The sequence below is a fragment of the Vulpes vulpes genome, chromosome 6, assembly GCF_048418805.1.
Source record: "Vulpes vulpes isolate BD-2025 chromosome 6, VulVul3, whole genome shotgun sequence".
Taxonomy (NCBI): domain Eukaryota; kingdom Metazoa; phylum Chordata; class Mammalia; order Carnivora; family Canidae; genus Vulpes; species Vulpes vulpes.
In genome coordinates, this window is record NC_132785.1 from 107,074,865 (window position 1) to 107,097,934 (window position 23,070).

Genomic DNA, 23,070 nt, shown 5'->3' on the forward strand with positions numbered 1-23,070 from the left:
GCCAGGACCTGCCAGTGGTGGGTGCCCTGTGAGCCATGATGCTGGAGTTCCAAGGGAGGCATGTGACACGATGGCTAAGAACCAGTGGCCTGGAGTTAACAGCTAACCTGAGTTTAAATCTCTATTCCATTGCTGACCAACTCTGTGGCCCAGGTGAGCGTCTCTCCTCTCAGTTTGCCCATCTGTACAATGGGGTTAATAAGAGGCTTTTCTTATGGTGAGTCTCTTGGCACAGTCTGAACACACAGAGCTTGGGAAGCAAAAGGCTGGTAGTGGTGGACATGAGGCTGTGTGGGTTCCCCGAGCCAGGATTCTGGGGTGCCTCAGCCTGGCCCTTGTGCACAGGCAGGAGGGTCCTCTTAGAGCCATGGACACCCTCCTGGAAGAGGTGGCCCTGAGCCTGCCCCAGAGAGGCATTCATGTAGAGAGAAAGGTAGGAAACAAAGGATTTCAGACCGGGCTGCATTGTAAAAGAAACAACCTTAATGGCTAGTTTTATAAAACAATCTATGTTCATTGTGGAAAATTTGGAGAAATTAGGAAAACAGCATATAGACAAATGAAACTGCCCTGATCCCATGCTTTAGTGGGATAAATCTTTTTTTTTTTTTTTAAAGATTTTATTTATTTATTCATGAGAGACACAGAGAGAGAGAGGCAGAGACACAGGCAGAGGGAGAAGCAGGCTCCATGCAGGGAGCCCGATGTGGGACTTGATCCTGGGACTCCAGGATCACGCCCGGGGCTGAAGGCAGGGCTAAACCGCTGAGCCACTCAGGGATCCCGGGATAAATCTTTAGTGTACTTCTTTGTTAGGTGTGTGTGATTTTGTATGCACTTCCCCCCACTTAAAGCCACTTGGTATGTAAACATTTTCCAATCTCATTTGTCTGCAGAAGTCCACGATGGGGGAAAAGTTAGAATTTGGGAAGTTCCTAGGGTACCTGGGTAGCTCAGTCCATTAAGCATCTGACTCTAGGTTTCAGCTCAGGTCTTGATCTCAGGGTCCCGAGTTCAAGCCAGGTGTTGGGCTCCATGCTGGGTGTGGAGCCTACTTAAAAAGAAAAAAAAAATTACATTTAACGGCATACCTGGCTGGTCCAGTCTTGATCTTGGGGTTGTAAGTTTGAGTCCCCCACTCCCACATGGGTGGGTGTAGAGATTGCTTAAAATTTTTTAAAATTTAAATAATGTTTTATTTAACCCTCATAAATATTTTTTAACATGTAATTGGTATAAAAATTATGAGTAGGCTATTTTGCATTCTTTTTTCACAAGATTAAAAAAAGAAATCTTCTGAATCCAATGTATCGTTCACATAGCATATCTTAATTCAGATGCAAAATTTCACTGGCATACTTGATTTATATTTAGATTTTTATAGAATGTGCAGTCAGAAAAGTAGATTCACACACCGAAGTTGTTCCAACCATACTGAAGCATTCCAATAAATGAATCAAGTGTCAGTTTTTAAGCTTAAAATTAAATTCTAATTAGAATAAATGTAAAACACAGTTTTTCCATCACTCTGGTCACACTTCAAGTACTCAATGCTCCGAGTGAGGCCAGCAGGGGCACCAGAAGCCACTCTCAGCTGGCATGTGGGGGTGGCGGCAGGAGGTCTGTCCAGGGGCTGGTGCTCTTAGGGCTGGGGATGGAAGGCTTGGCTGCAGATTAAATTTGTCTAATAGGCTCAGGGGAGCCACTGAAAGCTTTGGAGCTCAATAGTATCGCCATGAAAGCTATTTAGGAGGACAGACGTGGCACCTGCCCGAGTGGAGGCAGTTGGAGCAGGAGCCTGGTGGGGAGCAGGCTGCAGAAATCCAAGTGCTGGCAAGAGCCATGAAAATGAAGGGCCAGGCACTTGCCCAGCAGAGCCTGATGCCCAGAGGGTGCTCGGGAAGGGGTGCTGGACTCCAAATCAAGCCTGAGAAGGTGGAAGAGGAGAGTCTCAGGAGAAGCTATGGGCAGGATGGGTTGGGCAGAAAGGTGCCTTTTAAAATGAGGCACCAGAGGGACAGCAGGCAGAAATTCCCAGGCTGGCTAGGGACTGTGACTACAGTGCTGGAGGTGGCTGGTGTGCTTGAGATGGCTGGACTGGGGAGAGAATGTGCATCTGCCGCCGCCCAGGGTTTGGCCTGCGTGGGATAGGTGATGAAACGAAAACAAACATTTTACTGCATATCTACTAGACTTTTCCGACCCTAAATTATTTTTAAAATATTCCCTGGGGACTGGCAAGATATAGTCCAGAGGGAGATGGAATTTTCACTTCTTTTTTAAGATTTTATTTATTTGAGAGAGCGCATGAGAGAGCATGAGCAAGGGGGCGGCAGAGGGAGAGGGAGAAGCAGACTCCCTGCTGAGCAAGGAGCCCAATGGTGGGACTCGATCCCAGCACCCTGGAGTCTTGATCTGAGCTGAAGGCAGATGCTTAACTAACGGAGCCATCCCTCTCAGGCACCTCTTCCCTTATTTTATATAACTTTACTCATTATGTAGTAGTATGGTTATTGTGGAAATTTTGAAATGCACTAACAAATAGAAGGAAGGGGACCCTTGCCCCTGCTCCTGTTCCCCCACGAAGTGCTCAGAACCATGAGCATTTAGGGATACGTCCTGTTATGCATCATTACAAAAATTCCTGTTCCATATTTACTCAGTCTTTTGCATTTTTTTCTCCATTTTATGATGAAAAATCTTTTAAAATAACTTTGAAGTGGTTAAATATCATATACCATAAAATTCACGTATTCTAATGGTACAATTCATGATTTTTAGTAAGTTTACCAAGTTGGATAATAACATGGTAAAATTTTTTTTTAATATTTCTAAGCAGCTCCTAATCTAATTCCCCATGCTGGAAAGATAGGCCTGGTTATTTGTTTAATTCCAGTACAGTTAACATACAATATTATATTAGTTTCAGATGTACAATAGTGATTCAACAATTCTGTATTTAGTGCTCATCATGATAATGCACTCTTTTTTTTGTTGTTAAAGACTTATTTGAGAGAGCACAAGCAGAGGAGGGCCAGAGGGAGGAGATAATCTTTTTTATTTTTATTATTATTTTTTATTCGTGAGAGACACAGAGAGAGGGGCAGAGACATAGGCAGAGGCAGAAGCAGGCTTCCTATGGGGAGCCCGATGTGGGACTCGATCCCAGGGCCCCAGGATCACGACCTGAGCCAAAGGCAGATGCTCAACCACTGAGCCACCCAGGTGCCCCGATAAGTGTACTCTTAATCCCCTTCACCCATCTCCCCATTTCCCCTCTGGTAACCATCAGTGTGTTCTCTCCAGTTAAGAATCTGGTCTTTTGTCTCTTTTTTCTGTTTTTGTTTCTTAAATTCCATATATGAATGGAATCATTCAGCATTTGTCTTTCTCTGACTTATTTTGCTTAGCACGATACCCTCTAGATCCATCTGTGTTGCAAATGGCAAGATTTCATTCATTTTGATGGCCGAGTGATATTCCAGTGTGTGTGTGTGTGTGTGTGTATCACTTTATCCATTCATTTATGGATAGGCTGCTTCCATATTTTGGCCATTGTAAATAATTCTGCTATAGACATAGAGGTGCATTTATATTTTTTTGAATTAGTGTTTTCATATTTTTTGGGTAAATAGTAGTGGAATTACTGTGTTACATGGTAATTCTACTTTTTTTTTTTTTTTGGAAGATTTTATTTATTTACTCATGAGAGACACAGAGGGAGGCAGAGACATAGGCAGAGGGAGAAGCAGGCTCCATGCAGGGAGCCTCAGGCGGGATTCCTTTTTAATTTTTTGAGAAAGGATGGTGAATAATTTTAAACATACAGAATAGTTGAAGAACTGCATGGTGAGCAGCTGTGTATCCACACCTAAACTCTAGAGTTACTATTTTGTTATATGTGCCTTTTCCATGATCTTCTTCTATCCCTTCATCTATCATTCAAATTGTGTGTGTATGTTTTAAACAATTCTGTTGTTTTTAATATGAAATTTTTTTTATTGAGGTGCAGCTCATATTACATACAGTTAACCATGGTAAAGCATGCACTTTGGCATTGTGTACTCACAATGTTGTACAAACACCACATTTCATCACCCATAAAAGCACCCTGTACCCATTAACTGATTACTCCCCATTAACCCTACCCTCTTTCCCTGGTAGCCTGATGTGCTTTCTCTCTCTTTGGATTTGCATGTTCTGGATATATTGTGTGAAAGCAATAGTACAGGTTTGTGCCTGCCTTCTTTCACCCAGCAGAGTGTTTCTGAGGTTTATCCAGGCTGGCGCACTTTGTCCTTTTTATGGCTGTTAGTAATTATACAGGTTATACCACAATCTGCTTATTCATTCATCAGTGGATACGTGTTTGGGTTGTTTCCGGCTTCTGACTGTAATGAATACGCCTGCTAGAAACACCCACGTACAGGTTTCTGTGTGGACCTCCGTTTTCATTTCTCTTGCACGTATACCTGGAAGTGGAATTGCTGGGCTCTCTGATGGTTCTATGTTTAACTTTTGGAGGAATTGCTAAACTGTTTCCACAGTGGCTATGCCAATTTGCATTTCCATCTGCAAGGCATGAGGGTTCCTGTTCACCAACACTTATTATTTCAGGCTTTTTGATTAGAGTCCTCCTCGTGGGTATGAAGGAGTATCTCTCACTGTGGCTTTGATTTGTGTTTCGCTAATGATCGATGATGCTTAGCATCCTTTCATGTGCTTATTGGCTATTTGTATATTTTCTTCGGAGAAATGTCTGTACATGTTCTTTGCCCATTTAAAAATTTTTATTTTTATTTAAGATTTTTAAGTGATATCTATACCCAACATGGGGCTGGAACTCATGACCCCAAGACCAAGAGTCACATGCTCCACGGACTGAGCCAGTCAGGTGCCCCACTTGGCTCATTTTTAAGTTGGATTGTTTGTCTTTTTATCAATTCAATCTAAAAGTAGCATTTTTTTTTGTTTTGTTTTATGTAGTTGGGATCAAACATAGATACTAATTTTATATCTGGCTTTTCTTTTTGCTGAACACATAACATTAGCTTTTTCTTTTTTCTTTCTTTTTTTTTTTCTTTTCTTTTCTTTTTCTTTTTTTTTTTTTTTTGCCCTTTTAAAGATTTTATTTATTCACGAGAGACAGAGACACAGAGAGAGAGGCAGAAGCAGGCTCCATGCAGGGAGCCCGATGTGGGACTCGATTCTGGATCCTGGGATCAGACCCTGAGCCAAAGGCAGATGTCAACCACTGAGCCACCCAGGTGTCCCAACATTAGCTTTTTCTAAGTGACTAAAGACTCTTAAAACACGAGAAGGGTGTTTTATGAAATCACAGGTCTGCTCATTTTCACTTCTGCTGTCCTCAGTGGCTCAGGCCCTGCCTGAGCAACGGGAGGGGAGCACATGGTGGTTAGGGTGGCCACTGCTCAGGCCTGACTGCCTGCTCCCTGCAGAAGTCCCCAGCATACAGGACGTGCACACCAGCCCCAGGGATCCCTGGATGTCTTTGGGCCCTCAGGGGGCCCCCGCCTCAGGTAAGAAGCTCAATGGAAGCCCCCAACCCAGAGCCCAGGAGATGGAGGTTCAAGGTGGGGCAAGTGGTTTAGGGGGGATGGAGAAGGCAGGTCTGGTGGACACAGAGGCAAGCAGCCGAGTGGATGGCTCATGTGTCTTTTGCTTCCTCTTCTTTCTAGATTCTAGAAACCAGTGGTGGCTCCCCCAGGAGCAGCCCTCAGTCCAGGGGAACCCCAGAGGAGCCCAGGGCCTCTACCTGGCAGGCCCAGCTCCTGCTCTGCCGCAGTCCCCACACCAGAAGCCCCTGCAGTCTGGCTTGGCACCCCAAGACTGCAGACACAGCGCCTATGGGTGCTGTCCTGATGGCCACACCGCATCTCTTGGGCCGCAGTGGCAGGGCTGCCCTGGAGACTCATGTCAGCAGAGCAGGTATGGGCCTCTTCCTCTTTACCAGGTCAAAGAGGAAACGTGGTGGGCGGGGGCGGGGGCGCGGGGGTGAGGGGGGAGGTGGTATCCGATGGGCAGGGCAGCGACTGCAGAGGGGGGTGGGGCTGGGGTTTGCAGTGCTCAGGAATGGGACTCTGGAGGTGTCTCCCAGCTGCCCTCCTTCTGCAGTCTTGGGGACTTGGCTTCCTGTTGCTCATCTTCCTAATGCACAGAGTGGGGGTAAAAATCTGGGCTCTCACTGTAGAAGTTAGCCTGTTGAGGTGTAGTCTGAGGCTCTGGGAAGGCACGTGGGATGTAATTCTAGCTTTTAGATCCAAACCAATCTGTCAGTCTCTCTGGGGCTGGGGTGCTGAGAGCCCAGACTTTGGGGCCAGCAGCCAGGGGGTGATTCCCAGCTCAGCCACTTACCAGCTGTGTGCTGGGGGATCAGGGCAAGTTACTTCTCTGATCTTGGCTTTCTCTGCTGAGATTTGGGAACCATGACAGCCCCTGGCTGTGGTTGCTGTGAGGATGGAGCAGTCCCATGGTGCCTGGCACAGGGAAGGTGCTCCGATATGTTCCTCCTTCACCTTCCTTCCCATCTCCTGGTTGATGGAGTTGAAGCACGCAGTGGGTTCCATTGACACCTCTTCTGTCCATCTCCCGTCTCCTGTGATTTTGCAAAACCTTCCTGGGGACTTGGTGTTTGGGCAGGCTCAGTGAACTTCCTCCTGGGGCTTATGGTGGAAGGGGTGAGTTGAGGACCTCATATGGGGGTATGGCTCTGCTTACCGTGTTACTGCTGTTTCTCTGGCAGCCATCGGGTGGTTGGTGGGTGCGGCAGAGACTCGGTGTGCAAAATAGTATGCCCCGTGTGCAGGGACACGCTGTCTCCCGCTTGGATCCTCAGTTGCTCAGCCCCCCAGCACAGGGAACCTCGGAGCCTAGGTCCTGGGATGCTGGAAGCTCAGGGGCCCTGGAAAGGTGGGGATCAGGGCTGGGTGGTGAGGAGACAGCTATGTGATGCTTGTCTAGGTACGGGTGCTGCCCTGATGGGGTGTCTGCGGCTGAGGGGCCCCATCAAGCTGGCTGTGCAGGGTCTTACAGCAGTGACAACACCAGGAGAAGGCCGGGGTCAAGAGCAGTGGCTTCCACAGTAAGTGTCTGGTTCACACGAGGGACAGAAATCCAGCCCCCGAGCCTGTTCAATGCCACTGTGACCCAGGCTCTCTGCAAGTTGGCCTTGGAGAAAGGAAGTCCCTGAAGCCTACAGGCCCACAGGGCTTCTGAGATGGGCCTGGGCTGGTGTGTGGGGGTGTATGTGTGCAGGGGCTTCATCTGACCTTTCCCTGGGGCGGGGGTTCTGCATCATGGGCTCCTAGTTCAGTTCCTCCCTCTTCCTGTCCTCCTCCCCCAAGCCACCTAGAGTCCCTGCCAAGAGCCAACTTCCCAACTCTGGGCTTCCTCCCCAGGCCCCCAAGGCCCACCAGGCCCAGGCTCAGCAGAATGAGCCCAGTGAGTGTCGGGGCTCCCAGTTTGGCTGTTGCTATGATAATGTGGCCTCTGCTGCTGGCCCTCTTGGGGAAGGCTGTGTGGGCCAGCCCAACTATGGTGAGTAGGTACCCCTACATCCTTCCTGGTGAGGAGGCTGTGGTCCCACTTTGTCCCCATACCCCCACAGAGCCCCACCTGGAGCTTCCTACTAGCTCAGTGTTTCATCCATTTCTTCAACAAATACTTACTGATCACTTACTAGGCGCTAGGTCAGAGAACAGCACCATGTTGTTCTTGTTTCCAAGACTCTGTACTTGAGACTGCCTGACTGCTTGTGGGACTTGGGGAGAGTTGTAGGCAGGGCCTCCCCAGAGAAGGAAGGCACATTGTCCTGCCTCCCCCCACAGGGGGGTTGTCAGCCCCTTTCAGAGGCAGAGATGGAATGGTGGTCTGTGCAAGGATGGACAGGGGTGTCCGTACCGTGCCTGGGATGAGTCCTGGAGGGAGGTCATTGAGCTGGAGCATGGACTGCATGGGTGGCACTGTCGGGGACTGAAAAGGCAGAGGGGCTGGTGGTCAGGGTCTGCAGGAGGCTGGGTCCCTGGACGGGCTTTAAGCAGGGGCCAGCTGCCATCACATCTGAACACAGAGAGATAGAGCAGGCTGTGCTGGGAGGAGGACTGTTGGAACAGGCAGGCTGGGGGCGGCTGGAGGTGGTTTGAGGCTGGCGAAGGGCCACTGTGCATCTTCACAGGTGTCCCTGGGAGCTCAGGGCTGGGTTCTTATCATGAGCTAAGCATATCAAGGCCAAGCCCTTGGGCTGCTCCATGAGTGCTCTCTAGGGACCTGGGTCAGGCATGGGAGGGGTATAAGGGGGCCAGTCTGGTTGCTCATGGCCCTGACCTTCTGGGGGGCTCTAGTTCTGTGGGTGGAGGTGGATGGGCTGATTCGGAGGCTGCTATGGTCCCAGGCCAGGTCTGGGCAGTGAGCAGACTCTGCCCCCAGGGCCAGGTCGGGAGCCTGGGCAGGGAAGTCGATGTGCTCTGCGAACTGGGAAGGGTCTGGCTTCTAAGTCCCAGGCTGAGGGGCTGGCGGGCCCTTGCTGGCATGGCTCTGCCGGGCCACGTCCACAGCTTGTTGATGTGCACCCTCCCTGTCCCCTCAGCCTACCCTGTGCGGTGCCTGCTGCCCAGCGCCCACGGCTCGTGCTCGGACTGGGCTGCCCGCTGGTACTTCGTCCCCTCTGTGGGCCAGTGTAACCGCTTCTGGTACGGCGGGTGCCACGGCAACGGCAATAACTTTGCCTCTGAGGAGGAGTGCGTGAGCAGCTGCCGGGGGCCTCCGCGTGGGCCCCGCAGACCGGAGCCCGGGGCCTCTGGCCAGAGCACCCACGGAGCCGGTGGCGGCGGTGGGCCTGGAGGCCGGCAAGAGGGCAGCTGGCACAGGACGGGGGCTGCGGTCCAGACGAAGCCCTTGCCGCCTTCTGGTGGCCTCTGGTGGCGCAACCAAGAGCCTGGGCCAAGGGAGGAGTCCCACAGCCAGGCCTTCGGAGAACGGCCCTGGGGCGGGGAGCTTGGGCCCAGCGCCCCTGGACTGGGCGGAGATGCCGGGCGACCAGCCCCGCCCTCCCACAGCTCTTCCTACAGGTGAGGCCTACCTTCCCCGCGTCTGGGGTGGGGACCCCAGGCCAGCTGCTGGGCCTGTTGGAGCTACCCCCCCCCCCCCACGCAGGCCCTCCCTCTCCATCCCCAACCTCAGGTCCTCAGCTGGTCCTGCCCGGAGGGCCTCATTTCTGTCCTTGCACACGTGGGGAAGTTGGCTCTGGCGATGGGAGACTTGTCAATAGATGGTGGTGCCATCTGGGTCAGACCTTGCCAGGTCCCCCCGAGGGCCTGTCTGCTTGGAAAAGCTTGCAGGTGTCAAGTCCTCCGACTTTGTCAAGCCTGTTTCTTGGCCTGTGAAATGGTGATATTCTTAGATTTACTGTGGAGTCCACAGTCTTGGGACTGTGTCATATTAATGAGAACTTCAGGGAGGGTAAAAACAAAATAAATAAAACTTCAAATTCCAAAGGGGTCAAGCACATGGTCTAGCTCCCCAAGTGAGCACGGTGTGAGCCATCACTCCCAGCCTCTCTGTGCCCTGGGCTTTGCGTCTATCCTGCTGCTGTCGCAGGACCAGGTTGAGGTAGCGACGTCCGAGGGCATGGTGGGGAGGATGGAGAGGGTGGATTCCTGAGGCCGTGGGCTTCTGGAGCGTGGCCTCCCAGGGGACCCTCTGACCCTGAAAGTGCCTGAGACAGGATGGGCACCAAGCCGTCTATGGCTGGCACTGATAAAGGGGGAGTCCCTTGTCCTGGCTGGCGTCCCAGTAGTGCACGTCCTCACCCCCCCCCCCCCCCACTTCCCAGGATCAGCTTGGCAGGTCTGGAGCCGTCGCTGGTGCAGGCAGCCCTGGGGCAGTTGGTGCAGCTCTTCTGCCAAGGTGGCACCTCCCTGGATCCCCATGCCAGGTGGCAGAAAGACGGGCAGCCCATCTCCTCCGACAGGTATGTGTGTGGCAGCCCACCCTCCAGTGGCAGCCCCGGGGGTCTCCGCTGGGACAAGAGGGCAGGGCTACAGTCCCCTCTGGTGGGAGCCCTGGGGCCTGAGGCGGGCTGGGCTTACTGTCCTCAGGAGCCCAGAGCTCAGGCCTGTCACCTCCTCACTCAGGCACAAGCTGCAGCCTGATGGCTCCCTGATCATCAGTCCCCTGTGGGCAGAGGACGCTGGCACCTATAGCTGTGGCAGCAGCAGGCCAGACCGTGACTCTCAGAAGATCCAGCTTCGTGTCACAGGTCTCTGCCCCCACCCTGCCCCCAGTGGCTGGGAGGGCCTGAGCAGGGTGCTCCCACACTGGAGGGGCCCTTCCTGGTGGCAGGCACTGTGTGCTCCAGTTGGGCTGAGGTGGAGGTCTTGCCCCTTGTGGCACTCATTTTTTCTACCCACCCCTGGCCAGCCTCATGGCCCACCCTTCCTTCCACCCCATTGTCCCCACAGCTCACCCCTTCTCCTGGCCTCACGACAGGGGGTGATGTGGCCGTGTTGTCTGAGGCTGAGCCAAGGCACTTCCCTCAGACCAGGGACCCAGCCCAGGGCCACAGTCCTCGGGACCCCAGCCTTGTGGGGGACATGGGGGGCCTAGGGGCCATCTCTTCCTTGCAGCCTCGGCCCATGACCAGGTAACAGCATGACTGCTTGTTCTCAGCCTACCCTATCTGGAGGGGGTCTCGGTGGTGAAAGGGAGGGAGGGAGGGTGGGTGGGTCACAGGGTTCTGCCCAGCGAGGACAAGAGAAACATGGCTCCCTGAGCGTGGCCTCTTAGGAGGAAGGGGAAACTTCTTCCCCTCCCCAAACAGTTGAGGATGGTCAGGAGCTGAGGGGAAGGAAGCACACAGGAGCCAGAGGGCCTGAGGTGGCCTTAAACGATTCATAGAGGGGCTGCAGAGGGCTGCAGGGCCCAAGTCAAGGACCTAGGAGCAGATGTACGGGGCAGGGAGGTGACAGTCAAGATTCTGGGGCCATGGAGGCAGGCGGTGAGGAAGGTGAGAAAGCGGGAGGTGGCTTTTAGATTGGCTTTTAGTTATTGGTGGTCCTGACCAGAACAAAGCAGCTCTTCCAGGAAGCTGAATCTGGCTGCAGGAGAGAAGGGGGCCATGGGCTTGGGCAGAGGGCCCCCCTCATGGCTGTGGGGTGCTTGTCCTGCAGGCTGCTTCTGGACAAGAACCAACCTGGGGTGGTGGACGCCCAACCAGGCCAGCGGATCCAGTTGACCTGCCGTGCTGAGGGCTTCCCACCCCCAGCCATTGAGTGGCAGCGAGATGGGCAGCCCCTCTCTTCCCCCAGGTTTGTGTGCAGCTCATCTCTTACCCCTCCTGTCCCACCTCCAGCCCCTCACCCTGTGCAGGCCTTGGGGGGAGGAGCTGCCAGGCACCACCTCTGGTCAGTCCTGAGCAGGATTCCAGTGGCTCTTGAGATGCTTCTGCTGGGCATAGTGCTCCTTGGGCGACCAGTGTTTGGGTCTCTGGGTCTTTCCAGAGTGGTTAGTGGGGACAGAAGAAATGGGCCAGCTAGGAATAGGTGATGGCTGAGGGATGAAAGGGAGGCAGATCCATTTCTGGCTGTAATCATAACAACATTTATTGTACCTGTTATGAATATGAGGCTTGTTCTCCATCTGCAGAAGAGCCATGTTGAGGTAGATGCTTTTTTATCCCCATTTTACACACAGGAGCTTAACACCACACAGCATCTAAGTGGCAGAACCATGATTTGAACCTCCTGAATGAGTGTAGCAAGAACTAGAAACCCAGACCAGAATTATTTTGTATCTGGAAACTTGAAATGATTTTTTTTTATTGCCAGGCTTAAAAGTCAGGCATCTCCAAGTAAACGAGAGTGTTGGCAGGTGGAAGACCTCAGGGCCTAAGGTTAGATGGCCCTTTGCTCAGACCCCATTGAACAGGGGTCTCCCCAAGGAAAGGAAGACCCTGCCAGCCCCCCATCCCCCTTGGGATGGAGCCACCTGACTGTCCTTTTGTTCCTAGACATGAGCTACAGCCCGATGGCTCTCTGGTCATCAGCCACGTGGCTGTGGAGGATGCTGGCTTCTATGCCTGTGTTGCTTTCAGTGGGCAGAACCGAGCCCAGAGATGGGTCCAGCTCAGAGTTCTGGGTAAGGTGGCAGCCTTGAGCAGAAGGCTTAGTGGGGCTCATGGCCTCGGAGGTCAGATGGCACAGGCAGGGCAGGGTTGGCGAGTGGCTGATGGTGCTTCCTCCTTGGGCCTAGGGGAGCTGACCATCACAGAGCTGCCTTCTACTATGATGGTGCCAGAGGGTGACACGGCCAGGCTGCTGTGTGTGGTGACAGGAGAAAGTGTAAACATCAGATGGTCCAGGTAAGGTGCTCTCCACACAGGTCTGGCCTTCAGACCCTTCCACCTGAGGCTGTACAGGCCAGAGAGGTGGCCCGCCTTTCTGCAGGGATATTGCAGCTCCCATCCTTCACTCTTCAGCCCCTGCCTCCAGGGGAAGGGGCTCCAGCACCCCCTTCCCTATACCACGAGGCCCCATAGGACTGCTCTCTGTTGGTTGGGCTACGCCAGTTTCTCAACAGCACTATTGACATTTCAGACTGGATAATTTTGGTTGTTGGGGCTGTCCTGTGTGTTATAGGATGTTTAGCGGCATCCAGACCATCTACCCACTAGATGCCAGTAGGACTCCCTCCCAAGTCATGACAATTGACAATATATTGAGACGCTTTTTAATGTGCCCTGAGTGGTACAATCTCCTCCTGGGGTTGAGAACCACTGGGCTATACTCAGCTTTGGGGACTTCAGTGGTCTTTTATCCCAGATCAGTTGCTCTTTTATTAATTCATTCTTTCAGCATTTTTTTTGCCTCCTTCCTCCTTGCCATGTGTCAGGAATAGCCTAGGCTCTGGGGATCTTGGTGTGATCTGAGCCGCCCAGATACTCCCAGGCAGGAGATAGCCCAGTGTCCCCTGCGTTCAGTGCTATCTGTGCAAAAACTGAGGCTGCCTCCTATCTGGGACAATCAAGGAAGGGGTGGCCATATATGAAGGCAGAGGAGGGGAAGGATGTTCTTGACCAAGTCTCAAAGGTGAGTATTGGAGATGTTAGGGAAAGGGCCTGTGCTCACAGGAGGGAGGTGGTGGGGCTGTGACACCAGGGGAGGGCAGCCAGAAGTCTCTGTAGGCTTCTCAGCAGCTGCGCTCCATGCATCCCTGATCAGGTCTGACCTCTGATGATTCTAGCAGGCCTGTATCTTTAACTTTGCCTCTCCTTGATCTTCCCAGTGGCAGATGTGCCCAGAACTCCCCTTGTCAAAGCAAAACATAGAAGACACCCTCCTCTGACCCTGCATGGCCCTGCAAACTCTGGCCTCACATGGCATCTCCCCCTCACGGCTGTTCATAGTGGTTGTCTCCACCTGTCCACCTCCCTACTCACAGCTCAGCCCTAGCACAGGGGTGCACATCCACCCCACTCCAGGGATACTGCCTGGCTCCTAAATCCTCTGGACCTATCTCAGTCCCCATACAACCTGCAGTGTTCTTCCGCTGACCACTTGCATCTCCTGACATGCTCCCTCAGCTCCAGGAAACTATGGCCTTTGATGTTCTTCCTCTTTCTCTGTCTGCTTCTGTTTTCCTGGCTGGCTCATCATCTCACACCAAACCCTCAGAGGCTGGTGCACCTCAGAGTCTGTCTTTGGTCCTTGGCTAGTCTAACTTCGCCTTGGGTAACCTCGTTGGCATGCGATTTCCAGAACCATCCAGTGCTGCTACATTATCTGGGTCTAGACCTCAAATCCAACGCCTCCTGGTATCTCATGGGCACCCAAGACGCAAAATGGTGTTAAAAGAACATTCACCATTTGGCCATCTTCCTGCTCTGGATTTCTGATGGTGGAGGGGCACCACTATTACCCAGTAACCCAAGTGAGGAACCTCTGTCGTCCTTTATTTCTTCTCCTCCCGCCTTGCACACCTGACCCTCATCCATGTGTGCCCTTCTGTGGGAGCCACTCTCCTGCCTTCTGCTTTCAGGCTGTCCTCGCCCATCAGTGAACCTTTCCAAGGGCACATACTTTGTCCTGCTTAGCTCACACCCCTCTGTTCACTCCAGGGTCCAGGCCGAACTCCTGTCTAGGCTGTGTCCACTTCCCTCCGTGCTCTCACCATGGCCTACTGTTGAGCTTGCAAGTCCCTTTGTTCTCCCTTTCACCAGCCAACCGCTCCTCCTTGTCCTCAAGTCAGGTGTCAGCTAGGTCTTCCTCAGGGAAAGCGCTCATCAACGTCCTCAATACCCTCAATACCATACCCCACCCCAGTGCCCTCAAGGCAGGGAGCCCTTATGTCCTTCACCTAAGCAGAGGGCCTGGCTTCTCGTGGTTGCTTAAAAGATCTTTGTTGATGGAAGGCAAGAGCAGGGTTCCTTTGTGGATAAGAGGCAAATTCACAATAACTTAGGTCAGTGTGCTTAGTTGGGGTGAGTTCACCTTACTTCTGAGTTATTTTGCTCTGATAATGGTTTTTTTTTTTTGGCATCCTGACCCATATCTTTGAGGTGAGGGTCATCTGTTTGCCCACAGTGGTGACCTCCTCCTTTGGTCTCCTGGGCCTCTGAAGATCAGAGGCCTTGGATGGTTCTTCCAGCATCCTCTCCCCTCCAGGAACGGGCTGCCAGTGAGGGCTGATGGGCATCGTGTTCACCAGTCCCCAGATGGCACACTGCTGATCCATAACCTGCGGGCCGGAGACGAGGGTTCCTACACATGTAGTGCCTACCGTGGAAGCCAGGCTGTCAGCCGCAGCACTGAGGTGAAGGTGGTCCCGCCGGGTAAGAGGCCCACTCCAGGGACTTGGCTTGTTTCTCAGAGCTGGGTTTTTGCTGCGCTGGACAGGGGAGCGCAGGGTCTGTGGTTCAAGGGACTCCAGTCTGAGTCCTGAATCACTCTGCCTATTCCTGGTAGTGTCACCTGTGGCAAGGGGCTCAACCTTCCTGAGCCTCTCTCTCTGCTTGCACGTGCAGCCGGCTACTCCACCACCTTGAGAGGGCTGTGGTGAGGGTGAAGGAGATCGTGCCGATGGGCATCTGGTAACAGCTTGGTAGGTGATGTCAAATTTCATTTAGGCTTACTGATTTTGAGAAATAGGATGGACTGGAATTTCAGTATAATACTTAAGGCAGGACCATTAAATTTGTCCATTCTAACCAGGGTGGCAAAATATGGTCCTATGATTGAAAAGTGTCTTTATGGCCCCTTTGACCATATAAACCCAGAAAGGAAAGAGTAGGGATTAGTATTACCAGCTTACAAATGGGACAGAATCCAGAAACCTTCCGTGATGTTTCCACAAGTCACAGCAAATTAGGTGCTAAGCTGGGTCTAGACCCTACTCCTCATATTTAATATTCTTTTCCTTAAATGATTATACCTATAACTGGACAGAATTTTACCTGCATTAGTCAGTAGTTTGATAATTTAGCTTTATGTTTTCCAGCTCTTGCTCTGAGTTATATTTCAGTGAACGTAAATACCATATTGTAAAATAGTTTCATACCACTAAGAGAAATATGCTGCTCTATCTGTTCAATAACACCATCTTAAAGTGTGAAAATCAGCATTATCTCAGAATCAGTAAGACAGTGGTTTAACGTTGGATTCCACAAGAGCTCTGTATTCACATCAGCCAGAGGGCAAGGGGGAGAGGAAGACCTGCCCTCCCCTATGCCCAGCCTGCCCTTCCATGTGTCCTTGATCTGGGCTGAGCAGCTGATTCTCATGAGGCCTGAAACAGACTTATGGGGGAGGGCACCAGGACCCTTCCTGGGCTGTTCACAACAGTCAGGGCTGCAGCACCACACCAGGAGCGCTGTTATAACAAAGGGTATTGGGCCTGGCTGCCTCCTGCCTACTATGCTTAAGATGGGAACTTGCCAGCCAGCGCTAGAGGCTGATGCTCCGGGGTGGAAATGTTGCTTAGTGAAACCGACTGACATGGAGGCTTCCAGTTTCTGAGCTCCTTAGGACAGCCACTGGGACTCGAGTCCCCAGGGCCCACCTCAGTGTTTGAATCATGAGGTGCTCAGGCTTGGTGACTTGAGTGCATTGTGTGCATGAAGGCATTACCTTCGCAAAAGCTCTATATTGCAGGGGCCATTTTTTGCCTCCATCATGGCCAGCAAATGGATCTTTTGTCTATGTACCAACCAAGCTTAAGACTTGAGACAAACCAGAATGTGGATTTATGTGAGAAAGAGTGTGAGCTGTCAGAGGACCCAGGTGTTGTTTGTGACTAGTTGCAGACATGTCTACATGGGAAGCCAAATTATAATCAGAAACTTGTTTGATGGCAAAGTGTGTGGGGCTCCTACTGATGTGTGGTCTCAAGCTGAAATGGTCTGACATGACCTGCCTCCTGAACAGGACACATATGGTGGAAGTCATTCATCCTGCCCTCTGCTGGATGAATACTGTTAATCTTAGATATTTTGTGTGCACCTCTCTTGACTAGAGCAGTCTCTCTCCTCTATTGTATTCATTCTATTGATTAGGCTGCAGACTTCTGCTCTCACCAATTATGCTTTTTGTAGGGTTTCAGTGCTTGAGGCTGCCTCACTTTGCCCTGCTGGTGGTCTGGTGGCATACTGGCATTAGTGTTAGCGTCAGGGTAAGGGGGCCTTGAGTTAGTCGTGCTCTGGTGTAAGGGACATACTTCTGTTGAGGACTTCCCAACCTTCTTGCCTAAAAGACTGGGGTGAGAAACAGAAAATACTGCGGGGATAAAACACAGGGGCTCGCTTTTTTGAATGAGAGGGAATGAGGCTACGGAGCAAAACACAGTTTAGCCACGGTCAATGTGTGCCCAACATGCTGCTCCCATCTCCATTTCAGGTGAGGAAACACAGGCACAGAGCTTAAATAACATGCCCAAAGTCACCCAGCTGGGAAGTAAGAGAGCCAAGACTGAGCCCAGGCAGTCTGGCTCCAGAGCTGGTATACAACTTAACCACCATGCTCAGCCCTATGACACCTTGATTTTTTTAAAAAAACAATTATGTATAATTGGCTTACTATTTATGAAAATGTAGGTACAACTAACTCTTGAGCAATGCAGGGATTAGTGGTGCCAACCCTCTGTGCAAAGACCCAAATGTAACTGACTCCCCAAAACCTTTAGGAATAGCCTGTTGATTAAAGCCCTACTGATAACATAGTTAGCATATATTGTTTATGTATTATATACTGTATTCTTACGGCAAAGTAAGCTAGACAAAATGTTAAGAAAGTCATAAAGAGGGGACGCCTGGGTGGCTCAGTGGTTGAGTGTCAGCCTTTGGCTCAGGGCGTGACCCTGGAGTCCCAGGATCGAGTCCCACACTGGGCTCCTTGTGGGGAGCCTGCTTCTCTCTCTATGTCTCTGCCTCTCTCTCATGAATAAATGAATAAAATCTCTTTTAAAAAATCATAAGGAATTTAAGATTTAAAAAAAAATCATAAGGAAAATACATTTATAGTACGGTATTTAGTGAAAAAAATCACATGGACTCTTGCAATTCAAACCCCTATTGTTCAAGGGTAAGCTGCAGTTATCCTGATCTCCCAAGCCCATATATAGAGTCATTCCCTACTCAGGTATCGTCTTTTAGTTGTATTTTGGGAGGAAGCAGGGGGAAAGGAGAGGAAGACAAGCCCCATGAGGGCTTTGGGAAGGTATTATTCAGGCCTAAGCCAAGGTAAGCCAGAAAAGCCCCTTCCAGAAAGAAAAGGAAAGTTAACTAGATGATACCACTTGCACTCCTAAGATGAGGCAGTAGCATGAAACACTCACAGGAATTTTTTTTAAAAATCTCTACACCCACTGTGGGACTTGAACTGCCAAACCTCAGTTTGAGAGTCACTTGCTCTACCAAGCGAGCCAGCCAGGCGCCCCTCTCACAGGTGAAGTTAATCTCCTCCTAATACACATAACTTCCTAATCACCTTGACTAATGCTTGCTTGCTCTGGGGGAACTGGGAAAATTGGGAAGATGGGAACTAAGTGACTGAGATAAACTGCAGTCATTGAAAGCACAAAACTTTTTTCCTTTTTAATTAAAGATTTTTATTTATTCATTCATGAGAGGCACAGAGAGCAAGGAGCAGAGACATAGGGAGAGGGAGAAGCAGGATCCCTGCAGGGAGCCTGACGTGGGACTTGATCCTGGGACTGCTGGATCACGCCCTGAGCCAAAGGCAGATGCTTAACCACCAGGTACCCTAGCACAAAATTTTTGAGATTGGAGGAAATCGGCAGTGAGAGAGAACCAGGACAGCTCTAGCCAACTCAATATTTTACTTAGGGCTAATCCCACACCCTCCCTTCTCCATCGAGGGGCTAAGGCAATTGCCACCTCTTCAGGTCACAATAGCAAGGGTTGGGAGTCAGCTTCAAGAGCTGTGGAATCATGCCGTCAGCCACTCCTTGAGTCTGGGCTGAGGCCCACTGCATGCCCAGATGAGGCCCACGGTGGGGGTGGGGTATACACACAGGGGTTAAAAGAAGGGTATAGAGTAACTGTACTTTTGGGGAATCTGGCACTTCTAGTGTTGTTTTCCTCTTAAGGCAGAGAAAGGGTAGGGGGACTTTTCAGTGCACAGAACTTCCTTACCCTTTGTGTCTCCCTGTTGTTTCTGCAGCACTGCAGGCCCAACCCAGGGACCTCAGAAGGGAGTGTGTGGATCAGCCTGAGCTGGCCAACTGTGATTTGATCCTGCAAGCCCAGCTCTGTGGCAATGAGTATTACTCTAGCTTCTGCTGTGCAAGCTGCTCTCACTTCCAGCCTCACGTTCAGCCCATCTGGCAGCAGGGATGAAGGCTAGCTCCAGCCCTGGTCCTGAAACAACTCTCCGTCTATGGTCTCTGGCTGGCAAAGGATCTATCATCTGGAGAATGGACCCTTTGAGCCCACTGCACCTCACCACCTCTCCCCCTAACATTTTAGGCAGCTGTCAAGATGAATCTGCTTGAATAAGGACACCCTTTATAGCTTCCCTCTATAATCTGTTATACAGGATCAGTTCACTGTGTTCTAAAACAAGCTACTAGGGTTCTCACTTCATTTAAACTGGGTCGGGAGCTGTGTAATGGTTTTAAAGTTAACATGTATCTCACATGGGACACACTAATTCCTGCCGTGTCAGGCAATTTGTCTTTGCTAGAACTCCCGTCTCATCCAGGGTCAAACAATGGTCCATAGCTCTAGTCAACCTCACCCTTTCAGGTAGTATAGCAGTCAGTTTCAACTCTCATATGTATGTACAGAGCTCTTGCTAAAGTGGAATAGGATACATAAGGCCCAGTACAGGATGTGGGATGAAGAAGCAGCAGATGGTCACATGAGCATGACAGAACTAAGAGAGCTCCTTACTTTCATCAGGTAGCTGGTGCCTGAATCCCTCATCCTGAGGCCACCATGCAGAGCCTGCTTGCGAGGATCACCTGATAAGCTGACACACCTGCTATGTACACTGACCAGCTGGGGGCCTCTCCTCCCCAAGCAGGAACCTGTGAGGCAAAACATTTGCTGCCAGATAAAAACCAGACAATTAAAAACAGGCATCAGCAGGGTAGGGGAGCAATGGTTTCAGTAGTGGTTTGAGTTGGAAGAAGTCCTCCTCCATCTCTCAGAACCTCCAGATCCTTGCTTCTAAACAAGAGATATGGATTCAATGAGCTTCCAGGTCCCTTTCCCCTTTAACCTTCTGCATCTAGAGGACTGACTGGGCCTGTGACAGATCAATTTGGGGCATAGGAGACAGGCACTACAGGGAAAGCTGACTTTCATTACTAGCACACTGGCTGGAAAAGAGACACACTGCATCATGGTTGAGTGATACTTCTTGGTCTACCTCTTATTCAACACAGGAAACCTGGGTTAGCAGCAGAGGTATTTTTTTCTTTCTGTTTAAAAAAATGACAGAGGAGGATCCCCTTTCATTTACCATGGCTGGTTTTGCTATACCAGCAAACTAAGGGCTACTTTCTTGGACTCCCCAGTTCTCCCCAATTGGCAACATCATTCATGAGGTAAGTTTGAGGTTAGCTAGCTCTTCTCAGAACTAGTCAGAGAATAGAGGGAAAACGAACACTTAAGCTAGACCAGTGGTTCTCAACCCTCTCCCATACTGGAAGTTTTTTTAAGAAAAAACAACAAGCACCCCCGCCCCTTTGATTTAATCAGTCTGGTTTATGGACCGGCAGGAGAATTTTGAAAGCTCCCCAGGTGATTCTAGTATGTATCCAAGGCTGAGACTCACTGCTCCAGCAGGGCCTTTCAGAAGGTGAAGCTTGTTCCAGGGTGTTTTCTGATTATGAGGCTGGGGGTGCAGAGGGATAGGACTGAGATTCTGTACCTCTACTCTGCTCCTAGGTGCAGTCCATGCTCTTGTTCCAGACCACACTTTGAGCAACCAGAAACTGACATCAGAGATATACTTAGGTTCAACCAAAGCCTAAAGTATAAATACAAATGTGAATTTTAAGAATATACCAGTCCCAATGGGCAAAATAAATGAAGGGGATTAATCCAGTGGTACAATCTCCCAGTTATAAGTCACGGAGATGAAAAGTGTAACATAAGGAATATAGTCAATAATACTGTAACAACATGTATGGTGACAAATGGTGACCACACAGTGGTGAGCACTGTGTAATGTATAGAATTGCTTGATCAATATATTGTACACCTGAAACTATAACACTGTATGCCAATTCTACTTCAATAAAAAAAAGAATATATTAGTCCCAATAAAAGACTTTCTAGCCACCAAACCAGAGTTCTGTAGTAGCAGCAGAATGGAGCAGACTAAAAAGAACGAAGACACATTTGCTAATAAAGGGGAAAGACCAGCCCTCCAAGGGCAAAAGCTTCTACCACGAACATTTATTTTTGTTAAAGCAGATTATAAATTCTCATCAGTACAAATATATATAACTTACATTTGATTGTAAGGCCAACGTTCAAAAGTAAAAATGAGATGGGATCTCCCGTTGTTGCCAGAGGTCAAGTGGCTGCAACTGGCAACAGGATGTTCTGCTCACCACACGTGGGGGGACAGATGGACACACAGCTAATAAAACTAGAATCTCCATCCCCACAAAACTTGTGGGAACAAAACCTAAAGGACAAAATAAAACCCACCAAGACCCACACGACAAACCAACACAGTAACCTGCGCTCCCGTCGATGGATAGGATTGTGTCATTGTCACCTTAGTGTTAAAACAGAGGATTAACATAAACTGCAGCAGTATATGAAAATTCATATTCTCTATAGAGTGTATTTAGATGGATTCTATTAAAATAAAGACATTAGGATTTCATCACAGGTTTAAAACCAGGACAATACTGCTCTTTCATTTTCTTTAAAACTACAACCTAGTGACTGTATTGGTCATATGCATGATTGTTGCTGCAATGTGCTACTTACAATGAATGATACCAAATAAGCTAGGGATCCCATCTACAACTCCCAACCTTTCTTCTCTCCAATTCAATAGGCATCACTGATAAATCAATCTTATGTACAATTTCTTACAGCTAACCCTTTTACCTTTGGCAAGATTACTTACAACTCATACAAGTTTTTAATATTGAGAACTATTTAAAATATTCTAAATGCATAAAAATAAAGATTTTGGCTTTTTTTGATATATATTTATAATATTTATTCTTACTCAAAGTGGAAGCTCAACTTTACCCCTAAAATATAGCTCTGTTGGGCTGCTGATGTGCCCTCCTGGGAATTCTGGCAGCATAGCCTGCCTCTTGTCCCCAGCCCAAGCACAGGCCACCATGTTCTTGATCTCTAAGACAGGCCAGTATTGAGAGGCGCCAGGTGAATGGCCTGTAAAACAAAGGGAGATTGTTTTGCTTCCCGTTGTGTTTTATATTCCAGTAAATGTGCTTTGAATACAGATTCCTGTTCAGATACTTCTGCCTCTCTGTTGCCAGAGATTTGTAAGAGGCCGAGGGAGGAAGGGGGCAGAGGGCAACATTTCTCTGACTTCTTTAGCCTAACTGCAAAGACAACTCTTCTCTAGGAATGTTTTTTCCGATTTTTTAAAAAATCACCTCTCATAGCACTCTGTGCCTGGACACGCTCCTTGGGACCTTTGAGATTAGTGAAAAGTATACTGATTGGGAACACAAAGTTCCCTTGCTCCTTTGACCTCTGCCCTTGCCCTTGCCTAAGTACAGACAAAATACATAAGCCATAGAGACTGCCTAAAGTTCAATTTCAAATGTCTTCTGTAAGTCACTGGAGAAAGGGTTGGTGGGAGAGGGATTAGTACGCTGCTTGGACTTGCTTTCTAATGCAGCCCACTGGGCTTCAAAAGGATCCACTGGGAAGGTGCCTGCAGGAACCTCTGTGTGCTTATCTCCTGAGGCCAACCTGCCATCGTCTACACCATTGAAAGCTGCAGAACCGTTGAGGTGCTGAGCAGGCGGCTTAAAGAAGGGACTGGCAGTAGCACTGCCTGTCTCATACTGAGGGAATGTCTGCTGCTTGACCAGGCTGGGAGACTGATGGGGGTGGGCGGCCTGGGGCTGGCTGGCCTGAGGGTGGCCTGCAGTGCCAAACACATTGGCTACCATCTGGGAGGGAGTGATGCCCACTACAGGCACATTAGGGGCTGGATAGGGCAGCCCATTGGCCACAGGATAGGACTGGGTAGGGACAAAGGCTGGCTGCAGAGGTGGGACCACACCCACTGGCACAGGCTGAGAGGTAAGGAATGCATTCCCTTGGAAAGGTGGCGCTGGTTGGGTAATGGCAGTGGGTGGAGGAGGCTGGAGAACTGGCTGCAGAGGAACAGCTGAGGCCTGGGGCTGCTGGGCCCGGACACTCTTGGACACCTCTTCTAACCAGCGGTCAGCCTCAGAGGGTGTGCGTCTGTGACCAGCCTGGAAGAGACCTGGAGATGCAGCACCAGAAGATTGACCCCACTCAGTCCCTGGGAACGAAAAAGATGGAGAGACACAAAAGAATCAGTCTTTAGGGGCTTCTTTCCTTAC

The 23,070-nt window shown here is 50.1% G+C and overlaps 2 protein-coding genes across 35 annotated transcripts in view; one reads left to right on the forward strand and one right to left on the reverse strand.

Annotated features, from left to right (window-relative positions):
• PAPLN (papilin, proteoglycan like sulfated glycoprotein) overlaps positions 1-20,823 on the forward strand; it is a 34,126-nt gene extending 13,303 nt beyond the window's left edge. For 2 of the 6 annotated variants that reach the window (XM_072761941.1, XM_072761942.1), the window contains 13 exons: positions 5,373-5,540; positions 5,700-5,949; positions 6,982-7,102; positions 7,419-7,557; positions 8,606-9,086; positions 9,851-9,988; positions 10,152-10,276; positions 10,507-10,660; positions 11,187-11,324; positions 12,026-12,153; positions 12,268-12,376; positions 14,679-14,845; positions 18,690-20,823. In XM_072761941.1, the coding sequence (XP_072618042.1) occupies positions 5,373-5,540; positions 5,700-5,949; positions 6,982-7,102; positions 7,419-7,557; positions 8,606-9,086; positions 9,851-9,988; positions 10,152-10,276; positions 10,507-10,660; positions 11,187-11,324; positions 12,026-12,153; positions 12,268-12,376; positions 14,679-14,845; positions 18,690-18,865 (2,294 nt within the window). In that variant the 3' untranslated portion in view covers positions 18,866-20,823. Of the gene's footprint in view, positions 1-5,372; positions 5,541-5,699; positions 5,950-6,981; positions 7,103-7,418; positions 7,558-8,605; positions 9,087-9,850; positions 9,989-10,151; positions 10,277-10,437; positions 10,661-11,186; positions 11,325-12,025; positions 12,154-12,267; positions 12,377-14,678; positions 14,846-18,689 lie in introns of all 6 variants that reach the window. The other 4 variants (XM_072761944.1, XM_072761945.1, XR_012002231.1 and 1 more) reach the window with 3 other exon arrangements.
• Positions 20,824-20,920: 97 nt separating this feature from the next.
• The window catches only part of NUMB (NUMB endocytic adaptor protein), a 164,971-nt gene continuing 162,821 nt past the window's right edge, over positions 20,921-23,070 (reverse strand). For all 29 annotated transcript variants that reach the window (XM_072761947.1, XM_026008548.2, XM_072761970.1 and 26 more), the window contains one exon: positions 20,921-23,009. In XM_072761947.1, the coding sequence (XP_072618048.1) occupies positions 22,279-23,009 (731 nt within the window). In that variant the 3' untranslated portion in view covers positions 20,921-22,278. The remainder of the gene's footprint in view (positions 23,010-23,070) is intronic.